The sequence below is a fragment of the Solea senegalensis genome, linkage group LG15 (assembly GCF_019176455.1).
Source record: "Solea senegalensis isolate Sse05_10M linkage group LG15, IFAPA_SoseM_1, whole genome shotgun sequence".
NCBI lineage: Eukaryota > Metazoa > Chordata > Actinopteri > Pleuronectiformes > Soleidae > Solea > Solea senegalensis.
The window spans coordinates 1,039,457-1,065,469 of record NC_058035.1 but is presented as its reverse complement, the minus strand read 5'-3'; the positions used below and the strand labels follow the sequence as shown (position 1 = coordinate 1,065,469).

At 40.7% G+C, this 26,013-nt stretch overlaps 2 protein-coding genes and 1 long non-coding RNA gene across 4 annotated transcripts; 1 reads left to right on the top strand and 2 right to left on the bottom strand.

The window, feature by feature from the left end:
• Positions 1-12,904: 12,904 nt before the first annotated feature.
• On the top strand, positions 12,905-13,885 carry LOC122782234. Its single transcript, XR_006361896.1, has 2 exons — positions 12,905-13,008; positions 13,079-13,885. It is a non-coding gene; the product is annotated as an uncharacterized LOC122782234 (long non-coding RNA).
• Positions 13,886-13,932: 47 nt separating this feature from the next.
• Positions 13,933-22,566, bottom strand: LOC122782233 (CCR4-NOT transcription complex subunit 7). Of its 2 annotated transcripts, XM_044046514.1 has the most exons (7): positions 22,402-22,566; positions 19,828-19,951; positions 19,366-19,559; positions 17,947-18,108; positions 16,687-16,831; positions 16,468-16,578; positions 13,933-15,551 (listed from the first exon to the last, which is right to left on the bottom strand). In XM_044046514.1, exons 2-7 carry the CDS (start codon positions 19,942-19,944, stop codon positions 15,420-15,422), a joined length of 861 nt encoding a protein of 286 aa, XP_043902449.1. In that variant the 5' UTR covers positions 19,945-19,951; positions 22,402-22,566; the 3' UTR covers positions 13,933-15,419. The 2 variants fall into 2 exon arrangements, with proteins under 2 accessions (XP_043902449.1, XP_043902450.1); XM_044046515.1 differs by lacking the exon at positions 22,402-22,566 and having other exon boundaries at positions 19,828-20,162.
• Positions 22,567-23,228: 662 nt separating this feature from the next.
• On the bottom strand, positions 23,229-26,003 carry LOC122781499 (myotubularin-related protein 7-like). The gene is made up of 5 exons (XM_044045187.1): positions 25,812-26,003; positions 25,528-25,728; positions 25,195-25,329; positions 24,981-25,107; positions 23,229-24,891 (listed from the first exon to the last, which is right to left on the bottom strand). The coding sequence occupies exons 2-5, from the start codon at positions 25,650-25,652 to the stop codon at positions 24,550-24,552; spliced, it is 729 nt and encodes a 242-aa protein (XP_043901122.1). The 5' UTR covers positions 25,653-25,728; positions 25,812-26,003; the 3' UTR covers positions 23,229-24,549.
• Positions 26,004-26,013: the final 10 nt, after the last annotated feature.

Genomic DNA, 26,013 nt, shown 5'->3' with positions numbered 1-26,013 from the left:
TTCTTCCTCACCTCTCACTTTTGTAAATTACTGCCACTGCAAACTTAAAAGCGTCTGAGAGCCACGTCTGTAAATTATCGTCGATAAATTGTAATGAATCACGCTGTGAGAAGTTTTGATTTATAATTCCAGGATATATTACAGTGAGAGGTGTTTGGCAGGATCTGGTGGATCCATAGGAACATTCATCATCCTATACTGGAGCCATTTCTTTTTAAATGTACACCACTATTACGCCTTGTACTCTTCTGTCAGCTTCACTTTCTGCTGTGAGCTTTATTTTGAAAGCAGTCAGAGGTTCCTCTCAGGGGGACGCTGAATTTTATTTTATTTCATATGTGTGTGTGTGTGTGTGTGTGTGTGTTTGTCACAAACTCCCTCTTTCTCTACTGAGCTGAGAAAGTGAAAGTTTACGCAGCGGCACTATTTCACTTTATTTCCTTTTAATGACTTAAGAATAATAAATAAGGCTTTATTTAAAGCTGAAATAGACAACGTCTCATTATGACGGTGCATAAAACACATTTATATTGATCCCATATAAAACCAATATGTATTACTTTTAATGTGAGACGTGGTTTTTTGCTCGTGTTTTATGACTTTTATGGATTTTATTGTTACTGAACAGCACTTTGTTAAACTGCTCCATAAATGTAATCAGATTATATGACTGAATGAATTATAAATACATTCATTGATAAATTTGAAGTTTAAAGGAAACTTAAAAGAACAAATGAAACTGCAAATAACTTGTTAGTTTTAATTTGAATGAAATAAAGGGAAAAGCATAAGACTGAACACTAGACTGTGGGCGTGTCTGATGTTTAACGCAGATAGGGGCGTGGCTACAAGCAGGGGGCGGAACTTCCAAAGTTGTTCAAATCGCAAGCGGTGAAAAAAAAGAATAAGAACAGTATGAGTATCACGTGACAAGGATTAGGATTACATAAAAGTTATCCTCCACGCTCACAGCTGATGAGGCTTAAACATCAGCATCAGGTCATTATTTCAACTGTCTAACTTCTGGAGAGGGAGGGGTCAGTCCCGGGTTCGGTCCAGAGGGGGAGGGGCACTTTTTTCTCCTCCCTCGTCAGAATGTAATTCCAGAACTCTCCAGGTGAATTCATTCTTTGAGAATCAAAGGTAAATGATTTAATTATATGCTCTGCGTCTTTGTTAAGAAGCCAACTGTCAGTGTGTGTGTGTGTGTGTGTGGGGGTGATAAGGCTTTGTTTTGACCAGAGGTCTCAAAGTTGCTCTTTATTTTGCAGGCAGTCTCTTGGTGGCAGTCTAGAGTAGCTCATTATTTGGCAGTCAGTCAGATGGTGGACGTATAGAACAGCTCGCTACTTGGTAGTCAGCCTGTTTGGTTACATTTAGAACAGCTCATTATTTTGCAGGCAGTCTCTTGGAAGATTTATAGAACAGCTCATTATTTGGCAGGCAGTCTCCTCATAGATGTTTAGAATAGCCCATCATTTGGTGTTCAGTCTCTTTGTGGATGAAGAGAACAGTTATAGAATAGCTCATTATTTGGCAGGTAGTCGCTTCTTTCAGCTTCTCCCTTTAGGGGTCACTACAGCACATCGTGTGCCTTTTTTTACACCACACCTCCACCTGTCCCGTACTCTCACTACAGATTACACAATCATCTGCAAACAACATGATCCACAGATACTCCAGCCTGACCTCGTCTATCAACCTGCCCATCATCTTTGCAAACAAGAAGGCACTCAGAGCTAATCCCTGATGTAATCCCACCTTCACCTTTGAACCCACCCGTCACTCCAACTGCACACTTCACCACTGTCTCACTGTCCTCATACATGTCATTTAGAAGACGCCTTTGTCCAAAGCGACTTACAAGGGAATTGAGTACAACCTGCCAGTGGTGGAGTTGAACTTGCGACCCTGAAGTCTTTTGCACACAGGATACCGGTCTTAACCACTGAGCCACTCCACCCCCCTCGTACATGTCCTCGTATTATTTTAGTTTTATTAAGGAAGTAAGAGTCTGGGATTAAGACGAACTGAGCTGTTACTCACGTTTGTCATCGCACAAATAAGCTGTTTATGGCACCGAGACGTCGGGAAAACCATTTTCTGGCCCAACAAGGTAAATGAAGCATAATTGGAAGCCCATTACTGAACTGAAAAATGGTTGCCTTTTGTTTTAACAGCATTGGAATCGAAGCGAGGGCGCCGCTCCTACTCTAAACCTGCATCAAACTGCAGGGCTCAATAATTATAATGTTCAGGATCCTTCTGAGGGGCGAGGGAAATCAATAGACTAAGGACAAAGAACCTATAGCCATCACTTAATTCTCTTATCACTGTGATTTAGAGGAAGAGGAGGATGTTAAATAACTGTAAATCTTTAGCTATGACTTTGAGGGTGCTTTATGGCAGTTCTTACAGCGTCTCCGAGACAGAATGTCCATACCGTCCACAGACCACACAATTTATAGCTTTATTACCCTTTGTCTTAAAGAGCAGGGAGACATAGCGGGAGAGGAAGGAGATAACAGAGCAGCACGGCAGCGGCTGGAAGAGGAAGGTAAAAAAGAAAAGAAGACGTCGTGGTGGGACGCCATCATCGACAGACACACATCTCTGAGACAGATTTACGGCTCTGCTGGTGGACGTGGAAGACAAGAGAAGAGCAGGTGTGTGTGTGTGTGTCGTCCTCCACGCTGTCTTTTAAACTCACACCTGTGCGTCATTAAAGGCTGTGAGCTCGCTCTGTTTTTAATAAAGAGTTGTGTGTGTATTTAGTGTTTAGTTTTAACGTACTGCCAGTATTATTCAAGTATTATTCAGTATTATTCAAGTATTATTCAAGATGAGGAATTATGCAAATAAATGTGCAAACTTTAGTTTATATAGAGTGAAAATATGCAATTAATGAGGTCAGCATCTAATAATCGATTATTATTTTGATTTCTAGCTTCTTAAATGTGAATTTGTTTTGCTTTTAAAGCTATTCAAGTAACTTGGCTAGTTATCCAACTAGTTATTTAAACAACTTAGCTAGTATCTAACTAGTTATTTAAACAACTTAGCTAGTTATCTAACTAGTTATTTAAGCATCTTAGCTAGTATCTAACTAGTTATTTAAACAAGTTAGCTAGTTATCTAACTAGTTATTTAAGCAGCTTAGCTAGCTATCTAAACAACTTAGCTAATTATCCTAGCTAGTTAAGCATCTATCTATCTAGCTGCTAGCTTCTTACCAGCTAGCACTTAGGCTAGTAGCAGCTGTTTATTTGAATTATCTGCTGATGTTTGCTGAAGAAATGAAGAAGTTACAAAATGAGAAAATGTACGTTCATTAGTTTTACGTCAGATTTTACTTTACTGGAAGTTTGAACTGAGCTCACTGGTATTTTTTTTTAGTATTTTTCTTTTTCAACTTCTTCCTTTGGCTCTAATTTGTGCCGCGAGTGAAACTGCACAGTCATGGTTTTAGAGAAGCTTTTACAATGTCTGTTGCATTTTGTTTGTTTTCTTTTGTTTGTAGGGCAGAAAAAAATAATTATTATATTTAGTGACTGTGATGTGTCGTCTCATAAGGAAACATGTTAAATTAAAATAGCAGCTTGACAATAACAATAATGCGCTCACTTTATTCACAAATGTAATTATCTTGCAGTGAAGATGAGGATGTGGATCATTCAGTCGTGGACGGAGGAAACGAAGCTCCAGCAAAGGTCAGTGAACTCTCACTCACATCAATTATGTAATCTAAAATAAAAAAAATGGACATACACAAAAATAAAAACAAACAAACAGTAGGTGTAAATATATAAATGATGTTTTTAACACTAAAACTCAGCGTTGTAGACAGACAGACAGACAGACAGACAGGTTAAATGAAACCACTCAGGATCATTTTTACAGACCAAACTGAAACTAAAATGAAATCTCTGATGTTTTTCTCGTGATGATCAGATCAGAGAGAGGTCACAGGGAGGTCACAGGGAGTATTTTTATTATTTTCTTTATTTTTGTTTGTACCACAGAGTCATGAGTTCCTCCACACTGGGCAGATGCTTCCTTATATTTTCTTGCTGCGCTGACAAGTGGCTTATTGTTCCCCGTTGATAAGGCTGCAGTGTTCCCAGTAATGGGAATTAGAGGGAGACGTAAGTCACCGAGACACAGGGTGAGACTGAATCAATAGATAATGGGAAATTTCTCATGGATGCAAAAGGCAGCGTTGTTATTATCAGTGGCTGTTTAAGAGAAAGAGAGAGAGACAGACACACAGAGAGAGAGACAGACAGAGAGAGAGAGACAGAGAACGGCCTCTGATTTGTCTTTGGCTGGAAAATAAAGAAACAGAGCGTCTACACTTTGCTTGAACCCTGTGGAAGTGGTTTCTTAGTGTTTCAGACAAATACCACAAACACCATGTTCTAAAGTGACTGTTACAGAAAAACCAATTGATTTGAAAGAAGAAGACACTTGAGTTCAGTTCAGTGTGTGAAGGAGAAATCTTGATTCATGTGCAGTTTCTCTGCTTTAATATTAGTCGTCGTCGTCTTTTACTGAACAACAAATAAACAACAACAAACTCCAGTCTGACTAAGTGTAAACATGCAGGAGTAATCAGACCATGAATCACATGATCCAGGTACGTTAGTCCGACTAAGACTAGCTCTACTTTAGTCTGACTAATGTGTTTACGTGACTAAATTCTTTTATATTTAAATATTTAAACTACAGTAAATTAAAGTCAGAACACGTCAAAAGTGTGGTAACACAATAAATGTCATCGCTGAAAAACTCTACTGAGCCTGAACGTGACACGGTGAGTGTGTCAAGACAAATGGACGAGTGAGTGAACACAGTGTGAGCCAGTGAGCGACAAAGACATCAAAGGGTTTGTGTAATCCTGCTCCATAACTTCCTGTCTGCAGCCGCTCACAGGAAGTCAACACAACAATGGTTTCCTGCAGAGACAAACACAAACTTCTCTCGTTATTGTGATTATTTTCACGTCTTTATCTCACTGTCAGACAGACGTTTGTCTTTTGTCTCGTCGCTAAATCTTACCTACTGCAGCTTTAAATCTCTGATCTGATTATAAACACTTCTCTTCTCACACACACACACACACACACACTCACCTGGATTTGTGCGTGTTGTTGCTGCTGTGTTTCATCAGCGTCTCCGTGGTTGAACCCGTGGAGACTCGACCTTCTCGCACACTGATCCTCCTCTAAATGATTTCTCTTCATCTTCTGTGAGTCGACTAATCACAGCTGAAAGCTCCTCACTGTCATGAGGAGAATGAGAGGCGGCAGCTGAGGACGGCGGTGTCCCCGGTGTCTCTGGTGTCTTTACCACTGTTGTCTTTGAATTAAAGCTGCAGTACGTAACCTTTGTTGACGTTCATTATCTCCACCCCAAAACTCATCCAGATGTGATTGAGGGAGCGTTTGTGTGTATACGGCAGCAGAGCAGGGGCGGGTGGAGACACGACACATTTATCCAGTCAAACTCCAAACTTGTTCATTTGCAAATACGTACTATTATTTAAGTTTTGTCCTTTCTTAGCAACTTCCTGTCTACAGTTTGTGACTGGAGGCTGTCTCCACTGCCCCCTACTGTCTGAAAACCAGCCTTACAAGTCAACAACAGCATTATTTTAGACGTTCATCGCTGCAGAGCCCGCGAAACAGAAGCAGAGAAAACCGTTGTCGGAGAATTGAACAACAAGGAAGGATGTGGCTTAGTTAGTTGGTTAGTTAGTTGGTTAGTTGGTTTGTCAACTTCCATTAGCGGTAACAGGATGTAGTCACACTTCGCACAGGCACAGAACAAATCAGGTAACGACACCCGCTGACCAAACACCTGCTGCTGATGCATTCAAGGAACCTTGTAAATCAAAACAAATGCACAGGTAGACGCAGTAGACGATGATGGATGATTACGTTAAAATAAGTACTCCCAAACTGTAGGGGGAGCTCTGTAAGAGAATAAACCAATGAAAAAGCAACCTAACTTGCAGAGTTCCTCTTTAAAATGTCCATCAATCTTTCCAAAAACCTAAAAATTACAACATTTAACTGCACAAAACCAAAATGCTCATTTTTTCATGAAGTCTTGAGGCTAAAAATACAATATTTATGTTTTAGAAAAGTTGTATAAATCTGTCAGATCAGACCAAACACTGGAGGAAGAATTGGTATATATATATACATGTATATATATATATGTGTATATACATATACATATATATGTACAAATGATTATACATGTCACATTTCTCAGGTTTATGCACTAAAGAAAAAAGACAAACATATGAAGCAGGTTTGAGGACGACGGCGGTGAACACCTGAGACTCACAGTGAAGCTGCGGAAGAACTAAATCCTTCACATTTTAAAACTTTACGATGTTCCGCGCGCCCTGACCAAAACAAAACAAGATGACAGGTGCCAGTTTATGACATCGCTCTCTTTATCTCTGCGTCTCCTCGACGTCCCCTGACAGTGACAGACAAGATGGAGTGTGTGAGTGTGGGTGAGAGAGAGAGAGAGAGAGGGAGGGGAGGAGCACCGGGACCTGGAGTGTGTTTAGGAGGAAGATGGCTGTCAGTCGCTGTCAATCATCAGGCTTCTTTATATTTTTTGATGCCATCGTCTTGGCACAGGCTCGTCTGTCTCGCGGTGGAGCCGCGATCAAAGACAGGAAATCCACACGTTGTCTCGTTTACACCTGAGGAACGAAGGCGGAGAATTCAGTCGTTCTCAGCTGGTCAGTGACGCACCTGCACGAGGCAGAGAAAAATCTTATAAAACATGAAATATACCTTTGTATGATATCTTTCATTCTACAAGTGAACTCACGTTTTAGTGTTACTTAGTTACTTAGTTAGTCAGTTAGTCAGTCAACTGTCATTAGCAGTAACAGGTAGTAGTCACACATACACAGAACAACCAAACACCTGCCTCTGCTGCCACCTTGTGGTAATAGATGCACTGTTACACTGTAGCATTACAGCGTATCATTGGTTCATTCATTAATATTAATATGAATCACATTTTCTCAGTACATTTTCCTTGTAAAAAAATGTGATTATTGTTATTATTCATTTTCTTGGAATATCATGACAGTAATAGACAGATTTTATTTTCCATTTCTGATGGTTTTTTCCTCTTATAATGGACTTTTTTATCCTTCTACTACTACTATTATTTTATCAGCCTTTTAAAAAATATGTTATCAGTCGACCTCTAGTTAGTAGTTTTTACACCTCTGGTGTCAGGAATTAACATTTTTGGAGTTCATTCACCACTGTGGCAAGAGTTACAGATTATACAGTTTTCCAACCTAATTTACAGCCTAATGTCTGTGTTCATTTAGAAAATCTTTCCCAAGTAAACTTCATTTATTGAAATGATTTCAGTATTTAAAACATATACACATAAATCTTGAGTAAAAGTTTATTTTGACGACCCAAAAAAAAATCTACCAGTGTTTTGAAACCACTGCTCTAGAGCGACTGCCATGAATCATCTGTGTCTGTAATTCACTCACATGCTTGATTCTTGATACGTAACATAACGAAACGTAACGGAACGGAACGGAACGGAACGTAAAGTAACGTAACGTAGCGTATTGCTCCCTGAGCTCGCGGTCGCGCTAATGACCTGATTTGTTTTCCTTGGGTCAGTTTTTGAGCGGCTGCCGGTGACAAATGATCGTGAAGCTCAGATGTGACGACTTGTTCATGCACTCCAAGTACAAGCATCTCAGCAGAGAGCAGCGCGTTCGTATTGTTCCAGTGGTCGATATCGCGATCGATCGAGCCGTGATCTTTGAAGAGGAAAAATCCCTCGCTCTTTTTCCTGCTGCTGTTTTAATGGAAACATTTGTGAAGAGTGTGTGTCACCGTGCGCCGCTTTGGTGTTGACATCAATCTGTGCCGCTGTCCTTGGCGGACTGCAGTCTGCTTTTCATCACTTACACGGCCCACAGTTCCCACACCAGACCTCTTTATTGGTCCAACGCGGACTCACAATGACTGTGTTAATGGCTGACGAAGGAGGACTGGGAAAACCACACTGAGTAAAAAAACAACAGAAAATTAGAAAACTACTTAATATTTACTGTAAATGAGAAGCAAATTGATCAAAATTGTGTTGTATGAAGCATATGTTAAGTATATTCTGTATTTTGTCACCATTTTCAGCACAGAGACGTCACACACAGGAGCTGTTGATCCACTGCTGCCTTCATCACTACGTTCAAATGCGGCGTTTGAAATCCTTCGTTAACATTTACTCCAGTGACTCAAAGTGACCACACGAGGCAGCAGAGGACCAGCAGCTCCCGTGTCCCGCGAGCTTAAATCACGGATTTTCTCTATGGAGTTTGGTGTGGGAGAGTGAGCGGTTTACAAACTTTAAAAAAGTTGCACATACGTTCTTAAGACGCCGTAGACTTGTTAAAAAATTGTTAAAGGTCCAGTGTGTATAATTTTGGAGGGTTTAATGCCAGCTATCAATAAGTATGTTTATATGTTATTAATTTAAAATAAAAGTAATTTGGTTTTTGTAGCCTTAGAATAATAATAGAATCATAAAATATTCTTAAAGTACGGGCCTTGCTTTAGGGAGGCAGCCATCTTGTGCCACCATGTTTCTACAACATCCAGGAGGGAACAATCAGAATGTGTGTTTCATAAACGATGAATAACATGTTTTCTGGTACATAGAGCCTGTTATGGTTCGTTACAATCTGCAGTCTCACCATTAGATGTCACTATTTTACACAAACTGGACCTTTAAAGGCTGAAATCCTGTGTCTCCCACTGGCAGCCATGTTTTCACTGCTATTGCTTTGACTGTCAGTAACTCATGCAACCACACGTTAAAACCCCCCCGCATATTATCACTTTAAACACGATTATGAAGTATTATTACTTCATTACAATAACGGTGCTCGAGCCCGTACCACCGCTCATCCCCCGCGTGTAGCTTTGCAAAAGTCCTGCGAGTGCTTAACCGTTTGGCCTTGAACCCGCGCGCTAAACATTGACTTCATCATGCATAAAACATTAAAGATGTGCATCCAAAAGGCTGCGGCTGCCTGTTTATTGGCACTCGCGGCTCCATAAACCATCGGAGGGCGCGCGCACTCTGCGGCGCCATCGACGGCGTTTAACACGGAATATAAACCGTAAAACACAATAATAAACATAAGCGGGGCAAATAAATCAGATTCATAATAACCCCGAGGTGGGATTTATGTAAGCAAAGATAGAGTCTTTGCACAAATGGATGGTACGTGGCTGTATCACAGCACCAGTGAGACACTAATACAGTCTTATAAACACAGCAGCGACGCTCTAAAGTAGCTTCATCGCTCCTCCTCGGCGCGGCCTAAGTGCTTAAGTAATGTATTGCTTTCATAAGTGTGCAACTTCGTGGCAGTGGCACTTTCTTTGGTGAAGTGAAAAAAAAGAGTCTCCATGCTCTGGCTGCTGTGATTAAGAGGAAAGTACAAACAGCATCGCATTGGTATGAATTCAAACGGTGACATCAGCAGCAGCAGCAGCAGCAGCAGTCGTCGCTCCTCTGACAACAGCAGGGAGCTGTGGAGGTATCCATCACCGACACACACTGTCCCCCCGGCACCGCGGCTAATGTATCACCTCTGGATTACAGTACTATCTGTCTGATGGATGTTTTCTGAGTGGAGCGGGGGCCACGTTTGCTCCCGACAGGAGGCTGAGTCGCTGGAGATGGGGCCTCTGCTCCTGGAGGTCTATTACGCTGCTCTCTCCTGAGCCTGAATCCTCAACACTAAACCTCCTCCTCCTCCTCCTTCCTCCTTCACTTCCTCCTGTGTGTATATGTGTGTGTGTGTGTGTGTACATGCGTGCATGTGTTAGTCACAGGTCTGCACTGAGAGGCCGGCTGCCATCCTGGGGCGATGCCTGGGTTCCTCCAGTCAACTTTACTGCCTTCATTTGGCCTGATGAATGGTGCGAGTTGCCTTATCAGCCCCTCTGCCTGCAATCTCCAGTGGTTCCCTGGAGCCTCACAATGCTGCTGCTGATGCTGCTGCTGCTGATGCTGCCGCCGCTGCTGCTGCTGCTGATGCTGCCGCCGCTGCTGATGCTGCTGCTGCTGCTGATGATGATGCTTCCGCCGCCGCCGCTGCTGCTGCTGATGCTGTTGCTGCTGATGCTGCCGCCGCTGCTGCTGCTGATGATGATGCTGCCGGCAGCAGCTTCTTTCACACACACAACAAACTGAGAGACACAGCAAACAAAGGTGCACAGTTGTGCGCTCACACTGCAGACTGAAGGTAGACGGAATGTTCAGGAAAACCCCCGACTTTGGATTTTTAAACTCACATACCGATTTTAGGATTTTACAAAATGGCTGCCACTCGTACAAACACTGCTAGTTTTAGCATTAACTGAGCTATGAGTCGAACACACAGCACTGTTTCATTTAATACCAAAATACTGCGTCGGGGTCTCTCAACACTTTTGTCGTTTGCTCTCAAAAAAGGAAACAAAAATGTTTTTTTTAACAACTTAACAAAAGACTTACATCATAAAATAAGTTAGCTTAAGTCTACGACATGTTCATTGCTTTATTTCACCCTGAGACGGCCGTAAACCGCTCACTCTCCCACACCAAACCCCAGAGAGAAATCAGTGATTTTAACTCGCTGCTGGTCCTCTGCTGCCTCGTGTGGTCACTTTGAGTCACTGACATCACAAACTTAGAGATGGAGGCAGCAGTGGATCGACAGCTCCTGTGAGCTGTGATGTTAAAATCACTGACTTTCTCTCTGGACTTTGGTTCAGAAGATTTCTCCACTTTACAAAACGTCAAAAAACTATTCTTTTTTAGTCAAAATACAAACGTGAAGTGAAAACACACGACAACATTACGTCTCTACTATTGCAACAAAGGGGCGGCCATGACGGGTGCTAGCTCGGCATCTCCTGATTGAGTGTGTGCAGCGTATTTAAAGAAAAACAATGCAGCAACTGTAGCAAGCAGAGACTCTGCAGAGCACACACACACACACACACACACACACACGTCAGCCAGCAAATCCATCATCTTTATTTCTTCCCCCATGTGCTCATATATTTCTTGTGGCTGCACCGCGCTCTCAAAAATATTTATTTTTGCTGATTTTCTTTTGTTCCTTGTTGGAAACGACAAAAGAAATCACACCTCTGTGTGTGTGTGTGTGTGTGTTTCTCTTTTTGCCAAAATAATCAATGTTTTCCAGTGAGGGACTTGTGGTGCGACATGCGTGGATGTGAGGCAGGAGGATGCCACCGCTGCTGCCGCCGCCGCCGCCGCCGCCGCTGCAGGGCTCTGGTTGTAGATAATAAGTGAGGAGCAGTCCTTGGGTATGTTTTACAGCTATCAAGACTCATCACATTTGACATGCATTCTGGTGTTTACACAGTGTGCTCTGCAGCTATAGAAGGGAACAGGGTGTGGGGAGCGCACACACACGCACACGCACGCACACACACACATGCACACACACACACGCACACACACACAGGCGCCTCTTTTCTTTCCTCCTCCCTCTCCGTGTCCCGTCTCTTATCCGCAGCACAATTGGCGGCGTTAGCACCTGTCAGCTGACTGACTTCTTGTTCCCGGTGGCTTATGAAAAAATCATGGCTGCTGGGCTTCAGAGGCAGCTTTTCCCATCAATATGAATTCACCACGGTCGTCGCGCTACATTAGGCCGTGCCCTGTTTCCACCGCGTGTGCGTGTGCGATACACAAGAGGAAATGAAAAGAGTAAATAGTCCCCTTTTTAGAATGTTTCATTCGATCACGGGTGGAACCAAGTCGCCCGTGAAAGGGAGCAGTGTAACTCGGCTCCCAGGGGCCCGCTCACATTCTGGTCCCCAGACGTCGCAGCCCACTGATCCAGAGTGTGTCCCTTATTAGTGTCGGCCTGTTTTTTTTTACTGTAAATCAAAACAAACGTCGTCCCACGTTGTTATCGCCCAGCTGGAGTTCACTCATTCACATGTGTCGCCGTGTGTTCATGTGCTTTTACAGTGAATTTACAGTGAATTTACAGTGAATCGCGACATGAACCAGAGCCTCAGCGACAAAGAAAACGTGCGCTGAATCATTTTGACTGACTCAGAAACACTGAAACACTTCATTCATCGTCAAGTATTTTGTATCATCGAGAGTTTTTTAAAGAATTCAAAGCAGTTTCTGTGATTTTTCAGCTTCTTAAATTTGCTCCATAAAACAAAGAAATCATTTTTATGTTTGTGGACAAAAACAAAGACATTTACGAACCTTATCATTTCAGCAACTTCCTTCATGTTTACATTGAGTAGCAAGCTAAGCTAGTCCATTTAATGAACACATAAAAACACCATAGCTGCACATCAACAATGTTAGCACTGTAGCTAAGTTTAGCTAAGCAAGCTCATTTAACCTGTTTGCTAAGTATTATTAAATGGTTATTTCCTACATTTAAATGTTGCATCAATGTCGTTATCGTTAGCATTACAGCTAGGTTGGCTAACTGGCAAGCTAATTTATCCATGGCCACATAGAAACCATGAAGTGGACAATGACAGAAGCAGCCATTCTGATTTGTTTGAACAATTTGACTTCATCTTTAACTGTCAATAATTGACTTTGACATATGTAAACATGTTGTTTTAATACAAAAATAATAATAAACGCTCTATAAATATTACATGTGACCTGCCATTCATGACTTTTAACTTAACAAGTAAGAATGTGGAATGTTTTGAAGTGGAGTTAGGATTGAGCCATGGACAGAAAAGCACAATATAAATACAGACCATTACCAAGTCTTCATTTATCTATCTTTAAAAAAAAAAGATGTAAATTAATTCTTTATTATTATTATTTTTTTAAATCTGTGTGTATTTTTGTTCAGGTGCTAACAATGATGGCCTGACCATAGAAAATGAGGCGTAACCACAGTAAGAAGTGACATCTCCAATCCAGGTGAGTATGTTTACGATCATGGAAGAAATGTCAAGATTTAAAGTTAACGCGCGCGTGTCTCACCTCACAGGTCTCCTCATTGTTCGTGCCTATCAGGACGTGACATGGCGCTGATGTCATCATCATCATCATCATCATCATCGTCGGTTGTTTACGTTATTGCACTGAGTTTTCCACGACTGACACCACATGCGTAGCTTAGCGCATCAGCAAATGTAGCTACAGTATGTCTGCCAAACATTTGCACATGGAGTAAATAAATTAGTGATGGTGTTAATGTGGTGTAAATGACATTCCTTCAGTATTTGCTTTTTCTTTCTTTTTTTTTCCATTTTGTTTTGTTGTGTTGTGGAAGGTCAAATGATGCATGCTCTCATCTCAGGATGTCACACCTTGCTGTAGTGAACTGTACATGACGTTCTCTCCTTTGCTTGAAAGTATAATATTAGTAATCATGTTTTTGAATAAGGGCTCTTCTGACTGGTTATAGCATGACCATGACTCCCGCAGTGGAGGTTCAGCTCACTGGCCACCATCAAAAAGAAACCTCGGTGTAATGCCGATAACGTTGAGTGTTTTTGTTAAGAAATGTTATGTTGTGAATGTAATGTAAAAAAAAAAAGTCAGTTCCACCCACTTTGTACTCTATTTTCACCTTCTGAGGAATTTGTCTATTCTCGTCCAGTGCTGGAAATGAACTGTACATTTATGTAAAGAACGTATGCCTGTTTAAAAAAAAAGAAGAAAAAAAAGCTTCATGGTGATTGCTGGTGTCAATTTATATTTTTTTATTCTGTCTGTTGAGACAAACCTGACGTGTGAGGCCAAGTACTGTACTGTTGTGATGCCTTATGAGAATAAAAAGAGCTCATCAGTTGCTGTTCTCGTTCACCTCTTTACAGAGTCATGTAACGGTGGAGAGCGTTTGACGGTAGAAAAGTTTCAAGCCTTTATTAACAAAATAATCTAAAAACAATTCTCTTGTATATTGCATACTTGTCTTTCTCATTTTGCAGTGTAAGATTTGAAAAGAAACATGTTTTAGCGTTGAAAGGGGGAGGAGTCATGGACCTACACTTCAACACAAACCTATGGAAGTTCGAGGATACTATTAAACAGCATTTATTCAAACATCTTAGTACATGCGACTGATCTAAGCAGCATGACTATGGAAGGCATTAAGGAAAACAAAAACAGCACAATGGTCAAAGGCCAGAACTACATGTGAAATCAACTGCACTGGAGAGGAAATGTTAAAAAGCAACGTTATTTTTCCCACCAATGAGTAAAAGTTATGTTTCTCTAATTTTATCACAACACTAAAACTCTACAAATGCTTAAATTCAATTAAAAATGAAAAATTACTCTCAACAGAGTAGTTTAAGGAAGCCTCTTGTCTGCATGTCCTGAAGCAGGTCAGGGTTTCATTCTTTTTTTTTTGTAATTCTGTGAATTCAGTCGATGACCATGTTGAGAGATGATTTCCTGTTCTTGTATGTGCTTGTGTCAATGAGAGTGTTTACATACACATACAACACTTTCTCACAATGAAAACCAGTTGTATGCACCTCGGTACATACTATAAATATCCTTGTACGCAACTATTCGAAACATTAATATGAATACAAACAAACAAAAAAAAAACAGCAACTAATACAGAGGACACAGTGTTCTTTTGCTTCAGCATCCCATTCACAATACACCAGCTTTAGAGGCTCCACACAGTTGGAATAGAGCTTATTCAAGGACAATATAAACATACTTCTATGAACAAATGAAAAATAATTGGGCTTTCATGTGCACGTAAACACTCTGAGGAGAACTCCCTTTTTCACGAGGGAGGAGAACCCCAGTGAGCACACAGACCTTTACTGCTGTAGTGTTGAACGGGGCGACTCTTTGTTGTCGGCTAATTAGCACAATAAATAAAAGTTTAAAATATAAGAATGCAGCTAACTTTAAGGCCGAGCATGGTGGAAGCAGTTGTTGTGATAATAATGAGTTCAATGATTGCGAAATGTAAAATGGGAACATGGCGAAGGCAACAAAGAAGAGGAGAGAGACACACCAGGGACATTTCAGCTTTCCTTATAAAATCAGGTTAGAGCTTTAAAGTGCAAAACATTTCTACAGAACACTTGAGGAAAACTAAAATCCCAACTTTTCAAGCATGTCAGATGTAACTGAACCAAAAACACTGAACTCACACACATGCAGCAGTGACATGTGTGAGGGCAGTTGTGACATTTTCTTTTTTTTTGACCATCACACTCCGTTGTCTAAGGTGAGCAGAGCCAATGAGAAACAGGTTACTGAAAGATGCGGATATGCTTCTTGTTCGTCCAATGCAATTGTCATCCAGCTGTGTGATTGTGGAGGTGAACTGTAGGGAGGGAGACTTTTCAGAGACGTCATGACTGCTGTTTGTTTGCTTCCTCTTCGTAAGCATTTCCTGTTCCGTTCTGGACGTAGGCGGAGCCCGAGCCGAGACCGTACAAGTGACCACAGTACTTTGCATCATCTATATGGTCTTCAAAGAACATCTGCAGGAGAAAATATTAAAGCAGAAGACACTCAGAAAATGACACGTGGCATGTTCTTTTCGTGTCATATTATTAAATGTCAGTTGAATAATTAAAGGTTAAGACCTTTAGGAGCTTTTCTGATTGAAACACTGACCTCGTCAGGACCAATAGTCCTCATGGAGACCAAAACCTGGTCCTCAAGAGGCAGAACCTCATTTCTGAGGAACTGGTTAAGTGTAGGACTAAGATTTGAATTGTGGTTAGGTTAAGATTGGAATGGAGGTTAATGCAGTGTCCTAAGAGGAATAGCTGTGCAAACCCACGAGTGTGTGTGCGCGCACTTATGTTTCACAAAACAAAAATTTGAGGCGTGACTGGTTCCTAATTGACTAGTGCAGTGATAATCCTGTCAATCAAAGCATCTATTAAGACATTCATAATAAGAAAATCAAACTACTAATTATATTTTTTCAGTGGAGTATGCTAATTTGTCAACTCTGCGCCAGTGTTTCATTCTCAGTGCTGTGTGTGAGCAACAAACAACACGACAGATTGAAAGAACTGAAAACTGCTTCTTAAGAGATGACTGAGCCACGCTACGTTTGAAAACGCATTATTCTTTAAAACTGGGTCTGCATTTTAATCTGCATGGACAGAAAATGAATTGGAGTAGTATTCATCATTCATATGTCGACTGTCAGCTGTGAACAACAAGCTCTGTTAACACTTTCAGCTTCAACGTTCAAACAGCAGAGCAGATTTTTTTTTATCCCAGGATACAAACATTGTACATTTCTAGTAGATCAAACTAAAGGTTTATAAAAAGGTTTAAAGTAATGAGGGATCATTGGCAATACTTTGAGCAGGCTTTGTGTGGTGTGAGTTTCACAATATTAATAAAACATAAATCCTTTCATTGACTCCAGGTGCCTACCTCCCTCATCTTGAAGAAAGCCATGCCTGTGAGTAAAGAGTCAGAGCCGGCCTGATGCTGTGGTCCAATCCTCTCCAGCTCCAGCTGTTCAGCTACTTCCTGCAGGCCGCCCTGAAAACCAGGCAAAAATCAATCCTAAAAGCAGCTCAGCTGTGAAACTTTAAATAAATGAAACAGACGGTTCGAATTACAACCTGCTGGGACATTTTGTCAAAGTACCTTGAGGTTTTTACAGCTCTTCATCAGGTACTTGACGTCATAGATGATGGGAAAGTACAAGCGAAGAATCTCAAAAAAGTCCACCTCCTCCTCGGGCAGGTTAGCATTGGACAAAATCTTGATCAGGTATCCAAAGTCATAGCCGCTGAAACACACACACACGCACACGCACACAAAAACACACAAATCAAGAGGTTAGGTGTAATTCGATCACAAGTGGACTGTGATGTTCTTCTGAATGATCATTATCATGTGTTTGCATGTAGGATGTAAGAATCATGAGGACAAAATTATGTTTTTCACGGGTCTGTGCAGATGTCACTGTTTTTGTGTGTGTGTGTGTGTGAATATCTGCAGTAGTGACAAGTAAAGAGAGAGAGAGAGAGAATAGAGGAACTGATGAATCAAAAGCCCTTCTCATGCTGCCGCAACACAAATGTTTGTGTTGTTTAGTGTAAATATGGATAATTTAAATCAACAGAAGCTCTGACAAGTGTAAAACATTCTCTCAGTTCATTATGAAACTGAGAAAGTTGTGTGAAATGCACTGCAAAATCACATCTAAAGATGGATTCAGGACAAATTGGGTGGATTCATACACCAAAAACAGAACAGAGGTCAATCTCAGATATGAAGAGGCCAAAAGGTAACGACATTTTTCTTCTGCCTGGAGCCTCCCTTATGTCCATACATCACATACACACAAGGGCAAATAACTACACAAAGCCAATGCATTGTGCTCAAGAACGATTACAACTACAGTGTAGCTAATACAAGCAGAAACAAAAGACATACAATATACAATGCAGTACAAAATACAATGAGGTAAAGCAATTTATATTATGAAAGAAAACAGCAAAAACACCAAGAATATACAGTATATAACAATGACATTCAAGCCTTTTTAGTGTGTGATCTAAATACCTGAAGAAGATGACAATGAAGTTTCAAACCTGGATATTAAACAAGCTTTGTTTAATATCCAGAGCCTGGTTATCTTTAGCCTTAGTTTGCCATGGAGACACAGTGGGAAACTGAGTACAAAATGAAGATGTTAAGCAGCAGATTGTAGACACTGGGGGTTAAGTGTTGCTTTGCCACCAATAGTTTCACTTCAGCCATTTTTATAGTAAATGTAACAGGTTATTTGTTTGTAGCACAACAATCGTCGCTCTGCGTAACATCTTTACCTTTCATTACAAAGAGGGAAAAATGTTTTGCATCCAACTACAAAAACAAACAACAAGAAAAGCAGAATACCTGTGAAAAGACAGCCACTTCACCCCATCACAGAGCACCACTCCTGACGTCATCAGCAGCTCTGCAAAGTACAGCGTCTCGATGCCTTCGTCCTCGTGCTTCTTGAATTGAATCCCTGAAGTGGTCAGGAGCTCAATGGAGTCCTGTGCGTACATGTCCTCTCTGAGGACACACAAATATTTACTTTAGTGTATTTCAATTTGAAAAGTTGAGATAATAAAACCGCTTTAAGTTTGCCATCCTTACTTCATGGTTTACCTCGCTACATCGCACATTTTATATTGTTACTACTGGAACACAGCTTATGCTGCTTATTTACTGAGATTATCATGTTTATACATACATATACATGTTTGTTGTTACTTCTAGTAGGCCAGTATGTCCAAAAACATCAATATACACTGCCTGGCTAAAAAGAAAAAGGGTCACACACTCTAATATTTCATTGGACCTCCTTTAGCTTTGATTACGGCACTCATTCACTGTGGCATTGTTTGGATCACAAAATATATTTGCATTCATTTTTCACAAATATCCTGTATTGATGACGGGAGAGTGGGACCAAGCCTTCTCCAGCACATCCCAAAGATTCTCAATGGGGTTTAGTGTCTGGACTCTGTGGTGGCCAATCCATGTGTGAAAATGATGTCTCATGCTCCCTGAACCACTCTTTAACAATTTGAGCCCGATGAATCCTGGCATTGTCATCTTGGAATATGCCCGTGTCATCAGGGAAGAAAAAAATCCATTGATGGGATAATCTGGTCATTCAGTATATTCAGTTATCCAGCTGACCTCATTCTTTGGGCACATAATGTTGCTGAACCTAGACCTGACCAACTGCAGCAACCCCAGATCATAGCACTAGCACTGCCCCCACAGGCTTGTACAGTATGCACTAGGCATGATGGGTGCATCACTTCACTAGTTAAATCCAGGTGGCCAGGCAGTATAACTTCTAATCAGTTGGTATAGATAATTATCACAATAAATGATAGATAATAAAAATTAGGGGAAAGTTGAAGACCAAATTTAAATTTATGGACAGAAAACACTTATTAAGCAGAGAAAGGCAAAACATTCAGGAAAAAATGTTCTGTCTGGAGATATTTTTACACAGTGCATAAACATTATATTGATATATACTGAACCTTTGTTAGATCGATAAAGAAGAAAATTATACTGCAATATATTCTGTTATTGAATTATTGCCTGACCCTACTTTTTGGTGAACGTACTGGACTACTTTGTCTTGTTCCATCAATCTGCCAACTACAGATGTAAATCAGCCAAAGGCTATAATCTGGCATGTTTACATGTTGATGTTCATTAACGTGTATTAATGTGAAATGTCCCTACTCTGGTAAATAAAAGCCTGCTGAAACTGATCCCCATCACTATTTCTACCAATTTACTTACGTGAGGTTAAACTTAAAATTGAACTGCCACGTTGATGTTCCTGGAGGGTATTCCCCTTGTTCGTTCATAAACGTGAGGCCCAGCTGGATGATCTTGAGTAAATCCACATTGCAGCGCAGTAGCTGGTACTGATAGTCCGCGTTGCTTCTGAACTCTCCGATTGGTCTGGCTACGACACCTGGAAACTCTGTGTCCTGCAAGAACACAAGTAAGTACGCACAGTGGAAACTGGACCACGAACAAGGAGCTGATTTTAGAAGTAAAAATCTTGAACCAATAATCTTTGATTGTTGATTGACAGGTTGTTGGTCAGTCTATTTATTACGGAAATGACATCATCTACGTAAAAACCTGAACCTGGTGCGCATCAGCCTATAAATTTGACATGTTGGTTCCGCTCTAAGGAGTTTGATATACACAATCAAACAGGAATCGTCAGTTTTTTCTATGAGCACCACTCACCATAGCGATGTAGTTGTATTTGCGAATGACATGTCGGATCCTCTTCAGCTCCTCCTCCAGGTTGTTGGCCCAAACCTCACATATTCTTTGACTGTGATCCACAGTAGCTGCGGGCATAGTGCCACTTCACCATGCACCAGGAAGAAGACAGACTGTTAGATTCCTTAACATATGCTCTTTAAATGGACACATGACAGTGTATGGTTATCCTCACAATTTATGGACACGGACATCCTTTTAATTAGGACTGCTTTTTATCTAAGTCCATCCATTTAATTGCTATTACTACATTTTTATTTGCACTATTCAATTGTGTCTCTTGCCCTGCGATGGACTGCCAACCGTCTGGGATTGGCACCAGCAGCCCTGCGACCCTCATGTGGAGGAAAAAGTGTTAGACGATGAATAAATTAATGGATTGTGTCTCTTAAAGGAAACCAAATTGTGTTTTCTTATATATGGAAGTAGACAGAGAAAAATTTAAATAAAGGAAACTTGATAAGGCAGCAGAAGATGGACGGATGATGATGAATGCTGAGAAGCATCAAGAAGACAGTTGACAGAGACACGACCCTGTTTCTCATACATGTTTTTAACAAACTGCAGCAATGCCTGCTCACCAGCTACTTTATTATGTGCACCTCAACTACTTGTTAACACAAATATCACTTGGCAGCAACTCAATGCATATATGGACATCGTTGAGATGACCTGCTGAAGTTCAAACCATGCATCAGAATAGGGAAGACAGGTGATTTAAGTGACTATGAAGTGGCATGGTTGTTGCTGACAGACAGGATGGTCTCATTTAGGAAACTGCCACTGGGATTTTCAGACTAATCCATCAAGGTCACAAAAAATCATCAGAAAGAAAAAGAAAATATCCAATGACAGTGTACATTGTTGATGCCAGAGGTCAGAGGAGAATGATCAAACTTGTTTGAGATGACAGAAAGGGAATAGTAACTCAAATAACCACTTCTTACAACCAGTAGAAGTCATAGTAGAAGACCTCACCAGGTTCTATTCATGTCAGTTCAGAACAGGAAACTGAAGCTGCACTTCTAATAGACTCAACATGTTGGATGACAGAAGATTAGAAAATGTTGCCAGGTCTGATGAGCCTACTGCAATGTTTTGAATGATGGTGTCACAGTGCTCATGCTGGTGGTGGTGTTATAGTTTGGAGGGACATTTTCTTGGCTCACTTTAGTCTGCTTACCATCATTTGGTTCATATTGTTGCTGATAGAGCTGAAACGATTAATTGATGAATCGATTATTAATCGAATACTAAATTAGTCGACAACTATTTTGACAATCGATTAATCGATTTGAAGCTTTTTTCATGATTAAAACAAGATTTCCGATCGTTTAAGCTTGTTAAATGTGAATATTTTTTCATTTCTTTGCTCTGGATAACAAAGAAATCATTAAAAGTCAATAATTTTCCACTTTCGACGAACAACGTTCAACATCTTTTAAGGTTTTCTGATTTTTTATGGACCAAACGATTAATAGAGAAAATAATCAACAGATTAATTGGTTTTGGAAATAATCGTTAGTTGCTGATCATATCCATTCTTTTCCAACTCTTGATGACAACTGATGCCAGGACAACAAAGCTCAAGACCTCTCAGACTAGTGTCATGCAACTGGCTAATATGACTCACCAGATCTCAGTTCAATAAAGGATCTTTGAGATGTGGCAGAATGGGAGATTTGCATCAAAGCAGTGCCGCCAACACATCTGCAACAACTACATGATGCCATCATGTCAATGTGGAGCAATATGTTTCCAGCACCTTGCTGGATCTATGCCATGATGAATGAAGGTGGTTCTGCAGATTATTTAAATAAAAATAAATCATATCCATGATTCCAGTATGCAATATCTACAACTCAATACTGCCTTGTCATTATTCCAGTTCATGAAAAGATTAACTCCTCTTAATTAAAAAGGTATTTTGTCATTTGTAGATATCCAAATTCAATAACTTGATTGTAGATACCTTGAACTGGGATTGTGAGTCGTCACACTCAAGTTGTAAATATTGAATTGATATTGGATACTATACTTCGACTATACATCTCTATAAAAAATAATTTGGATTGGATATATCTAATTGGAGATTCTGCCTAGTTAAAGTCTGGTCATTGTGACTAGTCCAAATATAATAACGACTAGTGACAATTCAGATGCTGACAACTTTAATATGAATTAAACATGGTCAGATTGAGTTATTATTTGCTAAACCGGCGTGGGAAACAGCAGCATTCGCAGACTGTTGAAGCTAACACCGTCACAGACAGCTTTCAGCAGCAGCTCTGGGTGTTAGCTTCAGTCGCCTGTAGCCACATTAGCAGGCTTCAGGCTCAGCTGTGTTTCACACAAGCACAACAGTGAAGTGTCTCCGTTCAGTTCAGTGCAGCAGCAGCAGCAGCGGCAGCAGACATGCGGCTCATCAGTGTGCAAACCATAAAGTCAAAGCAACTAGCAGCACCACACACACATACATGTGTATACATGTGTGAGTGAGCACCGGGCAAAGCTCCTGTAGCCTGGTAAACTTACCGTTGCCAGCCGGGGCGGGTGTGTGTGTTTAAAGCGTGTGCTATCTGAAAACTGTTACTGTGCTGCACGTTACTGTGTCGGGGCTGTTCCGCTAACTTTTGAAGAGTTTATGTGGAGAATTGCATCGATGTCAACCTACGGCTGCCATGATAGCTGAGCCTCCAACATGACGTCATCACGTACAACTGAAGACGCCGGGTCACTTACGTATGTGCGTAAAAAAAAAACACACACACACGCACGCACCAAAAAACCACAACAAACAATAAAAATCAGTGCTTTTATGTTGTTCTAGTCAAATAAATGTAAGCTTTTCCACTGTGTTTAGTCAAATCACGTCCATAATAACTGATACTTCACATTATATAACAGTTATAAATGATACACACGGTATATACAGTTAGGTCAGTCCTATAAGTTGCCTGTTTTATGCATGAAGGCAAATGTAAGGTGAACAAGGGGAAACGGGTTTGTTTTGCAGATGGGATTAATCTCGGCTGATTTTGAATTAGTAATTCCATTTGCAGGTATACATTAATAAATGCAGATACATTTGTGTTGACACAGCATTCTTATAAATTAAATAGCAGCATTTTACACATAAAGTAGTACATCAAAATGGAGGCTCAAGCTTATTTTGAGATAATACATTTACTCATTTGATAAGAACTGTTGAATTATACACAACATTCTTGACTAAAAATACAAGTGGTGAGAATTTTTTTAAAGGGTACACTCATTCAAGTGTTTCTAGATTATCCAAAAAGGTCAAATGATCTGCAAAGATAGATATCACTTCAACTGAATAAACAGACTCCTCAAAGGTCAAACAATAACACAATCAATATTTATTGGAATATATGACTGACAGCAGTGTATTTCATTATTTATTTGTCTATTTATTTATTTCACAAGAATGTTGACACAGTTTTGGAGAAATCTTTCGGACAGAAGAAACAAACTCGGCAAAATAAAGCTCTCTTTTACACATTTTCAAACGTCCGTATGACCAGACATTTTAAGCCCTGTGATACAATTAAAAACATGCATCAAAAGAAAATTGCACTTGTCAATTTAGGTCAAAGTACAAAAATATGTTCACATGCTTTCCTGAATAATCTGTACATTGTTCCTTTGCAGTACTAGAGTGCATCTATACAGTAATGCCTACAACACTAATTCAGTTCAAATCCTAATTTCACACTTAAGATGGCACAAAATAATCAAAAGGTCAGTCAGTAATTTGCTTTCTTAAATATGTGTGTGTGTGTGTGTGTTCTCATGCTCGTCTGCTGGTTCATGATTCCCTTTGGTAAATCCCAATAAATCAGCACTGAGATATTATGTGCAGGAATGTATAATGTTGTTTTGTCTACAATAAAATCTAAAAGCTTATTTTCTTCCACAACTGGTAGCGTTAATATCATTTGGTATCATGTATACACAGGTGTAGATCACACAGTGTCAATCAAGCACAACTAACAGTGTAATGACTCCAAAACCCAGCTGAGGTCACTGTGGCCTACTGAGTGACTGTAGTTCATAATATAAAGAATTGGATTATTGCTTCTGCAGGCCAGACTGAAATCCTGAACCCTGACTGTCTGCGAATAGCAGTGGTCATCAGCAGAAACAGTTTTTCATATTCAGATTATTATTATTATTTATGGGAAAGTAGCCTACAAGTAGAACTGGTGATTTGTTTGTTGTTATATTAAATGTCCTGTCACATATTTGTTTTATACCTGACGATGCTTTTCGTTTTGGGAATAAAGCTGTTGTGAACTAAACTTATAGCAGCGTTTTCCTTTTTTTTAAATTGTTCATATTTAAAGCTAAAAGCTTAATGGTTAAATGAAGTGTACGGAAGACAGGAAGAAAAAAAAAAGTGCTCATACTTCCATACTCAGTTCACAAACACCTCAGTGTTAAAGTTAACAAGTAAATGATTGTGTGTTCAACATCACTAAGCCTTTCAGACCTTTTTTCACTGGGGTAAAAATAAAAATCCCTTAGCTACAACAGACAAGTAAATATGTATGTAGCAAGAAGGAGGGACCACAGCACAATATGAACATGTCACTTGTCTTGTTAGTTAGTCAGCAGACAGGTGACTATAGTGTACAGGTAGAGTTTGTCTACATTTGCTCAGGCGGCAGAGTAGGCAGCTTCATCCGAGTCTGGATCCCTGATGCTGTCCTCACTGAGAGGTGAGCGACAGCTCAGGTCTGCGATCCCTGACTCCTGGTCGCTGCCGTTGGAGAGGTTGGCTTCAGATGTTTTGTTCAAGTCTTGGTGCGGAAGGATCAGGCTGTCGTCCGCTGCTTTGGGCTGACAGGGGCTGCTGGTGAGGAAATCCCCAGTGTAGTCCTGAGGAGTGTTGGCCACAGTGAGGTCATGGCTGAGTACCCAGGCTGTGGGGCTTTTATCAAAGCTTGTTGCCTTCTGGGTGTCTCTCCACTCCTGCTGCTGCACTAGATGCTCAATTTTCTGTTGATAATATAAGGCATTAAGACCACATTTGTTGATTAAACCCAGGAAAAATACTGGAGTTGCATTTTTGACAGTGCTTGTCCTACCTGCTTGTGTGAGGCCAGCTGCTCCTCCAGCTGTTGTGTCTCATCTTGGATGACGCGCAGGTAATCCTCTACAGACTGTCGCGGATGAATTCCTCGGTCAAAATGGTTGTACAGGCCACTCCAAAATCTACACAAAGTGAGAAATAACCCATAATGGCTTCACTTTTGTCTGAGCATTTCTCTGACAAACAAACCGCTGCTGGTGAAGACCTACTTAAAGCAATAGGGGGCAGTAGACGGCCGGAGGAGCCCCTGAGTCTGGCTGTGGTCTGGTCTGTACAGAGGGTTGATGAAGTCTGAACGATTCGTCCATAGATAATTCCACAAACAGTGAGTTCTCTCACGCAGTCTGTGTCAAACGGCAGATAAAGACAAACAATCATCAGTTCTTTTTGTTTTGTTTCTAGCACATAGTTTTCCAAACAAGATGTTACATAAGACCAGTGATCTAATACATTACTGGCCATCACTTCTCCTCAGTCTTCTCACATGTCTGTTCTGTGAAAAGGAAAAGAGAACTGATGGTAGCAGCAGGTTTAAATCTCACCCCAGCTCGATCCTCTCCCGCTGGTTGTTGCCAATGAAGTTGCCATACTGGCAGGAGTAGATGTGGCTGTGAATGGTGCAAAGGAACCTCTCACTGAACTCAAAGGCACATGGGAACTGCTCCATCAGCTGCCACACACACTCCAGGAACTGATCGAGGATGGGAGACACCTCCTTAGGGTCTCCAACCCGGTGGTTGCACCTGGAGAAGAGGGGAGTGCATTTAGATCAAAATACTGCCTCTGAATCACAGGTGCCTGGAATGTTACGTTTCACAAGACAAACCTATGAGAGAACTTGTGTCCAAATGAGATCCACTCTCTTTCGATGAGATACTGAAGACACACACACACACACAAAAAGCACAAAGTTAGCTATAGTTTTCTAAATATGTAAACCCAGTACACCATGATTAAAAGGATCAGACACAGTGTACACTCACTACACGCAGTGAATGAACCTCTGAGTGGAGTCATTCTCTAATCGC

Coding starts and splice junctions, on each gene's coding strand:
- LOC122782233 (XM_044046514.1), bottom strand. CDS start 19,944: ATGCCCGCAGCTACTGTGGATCACAGTCAAAGAATATGTGAGGTTTGG. Junction 18,109..19,365: donor AATTTTAAGTTTAACCTCAC/GTAAGTAAATTG, acceptor GTGTGTCCTCAG/AGAGGACATGTACGCACAGG. Junction 15,552..16,467: donor CTTTCTTCAAGATGAGGGAG/GTAGGCACCTGG, acceptor TTTCTCCTGCAG/ATGTTCTTTGAAGACCATAT.
- LOC122781499 (XM_044045187.1), bottom strand. CDS start 25,652: ATGGAGCAGTTCCCATGTGCCTTTGAGTTCAGTGAGAGGTTCCTTTGC. Junction 25,330..25,527: donor CGGGAGAGGATCGAGCTGGG/GTGAGATTTAAA, acceptor CGTTTGACACAG/ACTGCGTGAGAGAACTCACT. Junction 25,108..25,194: donor ACTGCCCCCTATTGCTTTAA/GTAGGTCTTCAC, acceptor CACTTTGTGTAG/ATTTTGGAGTGGCCTGTACA.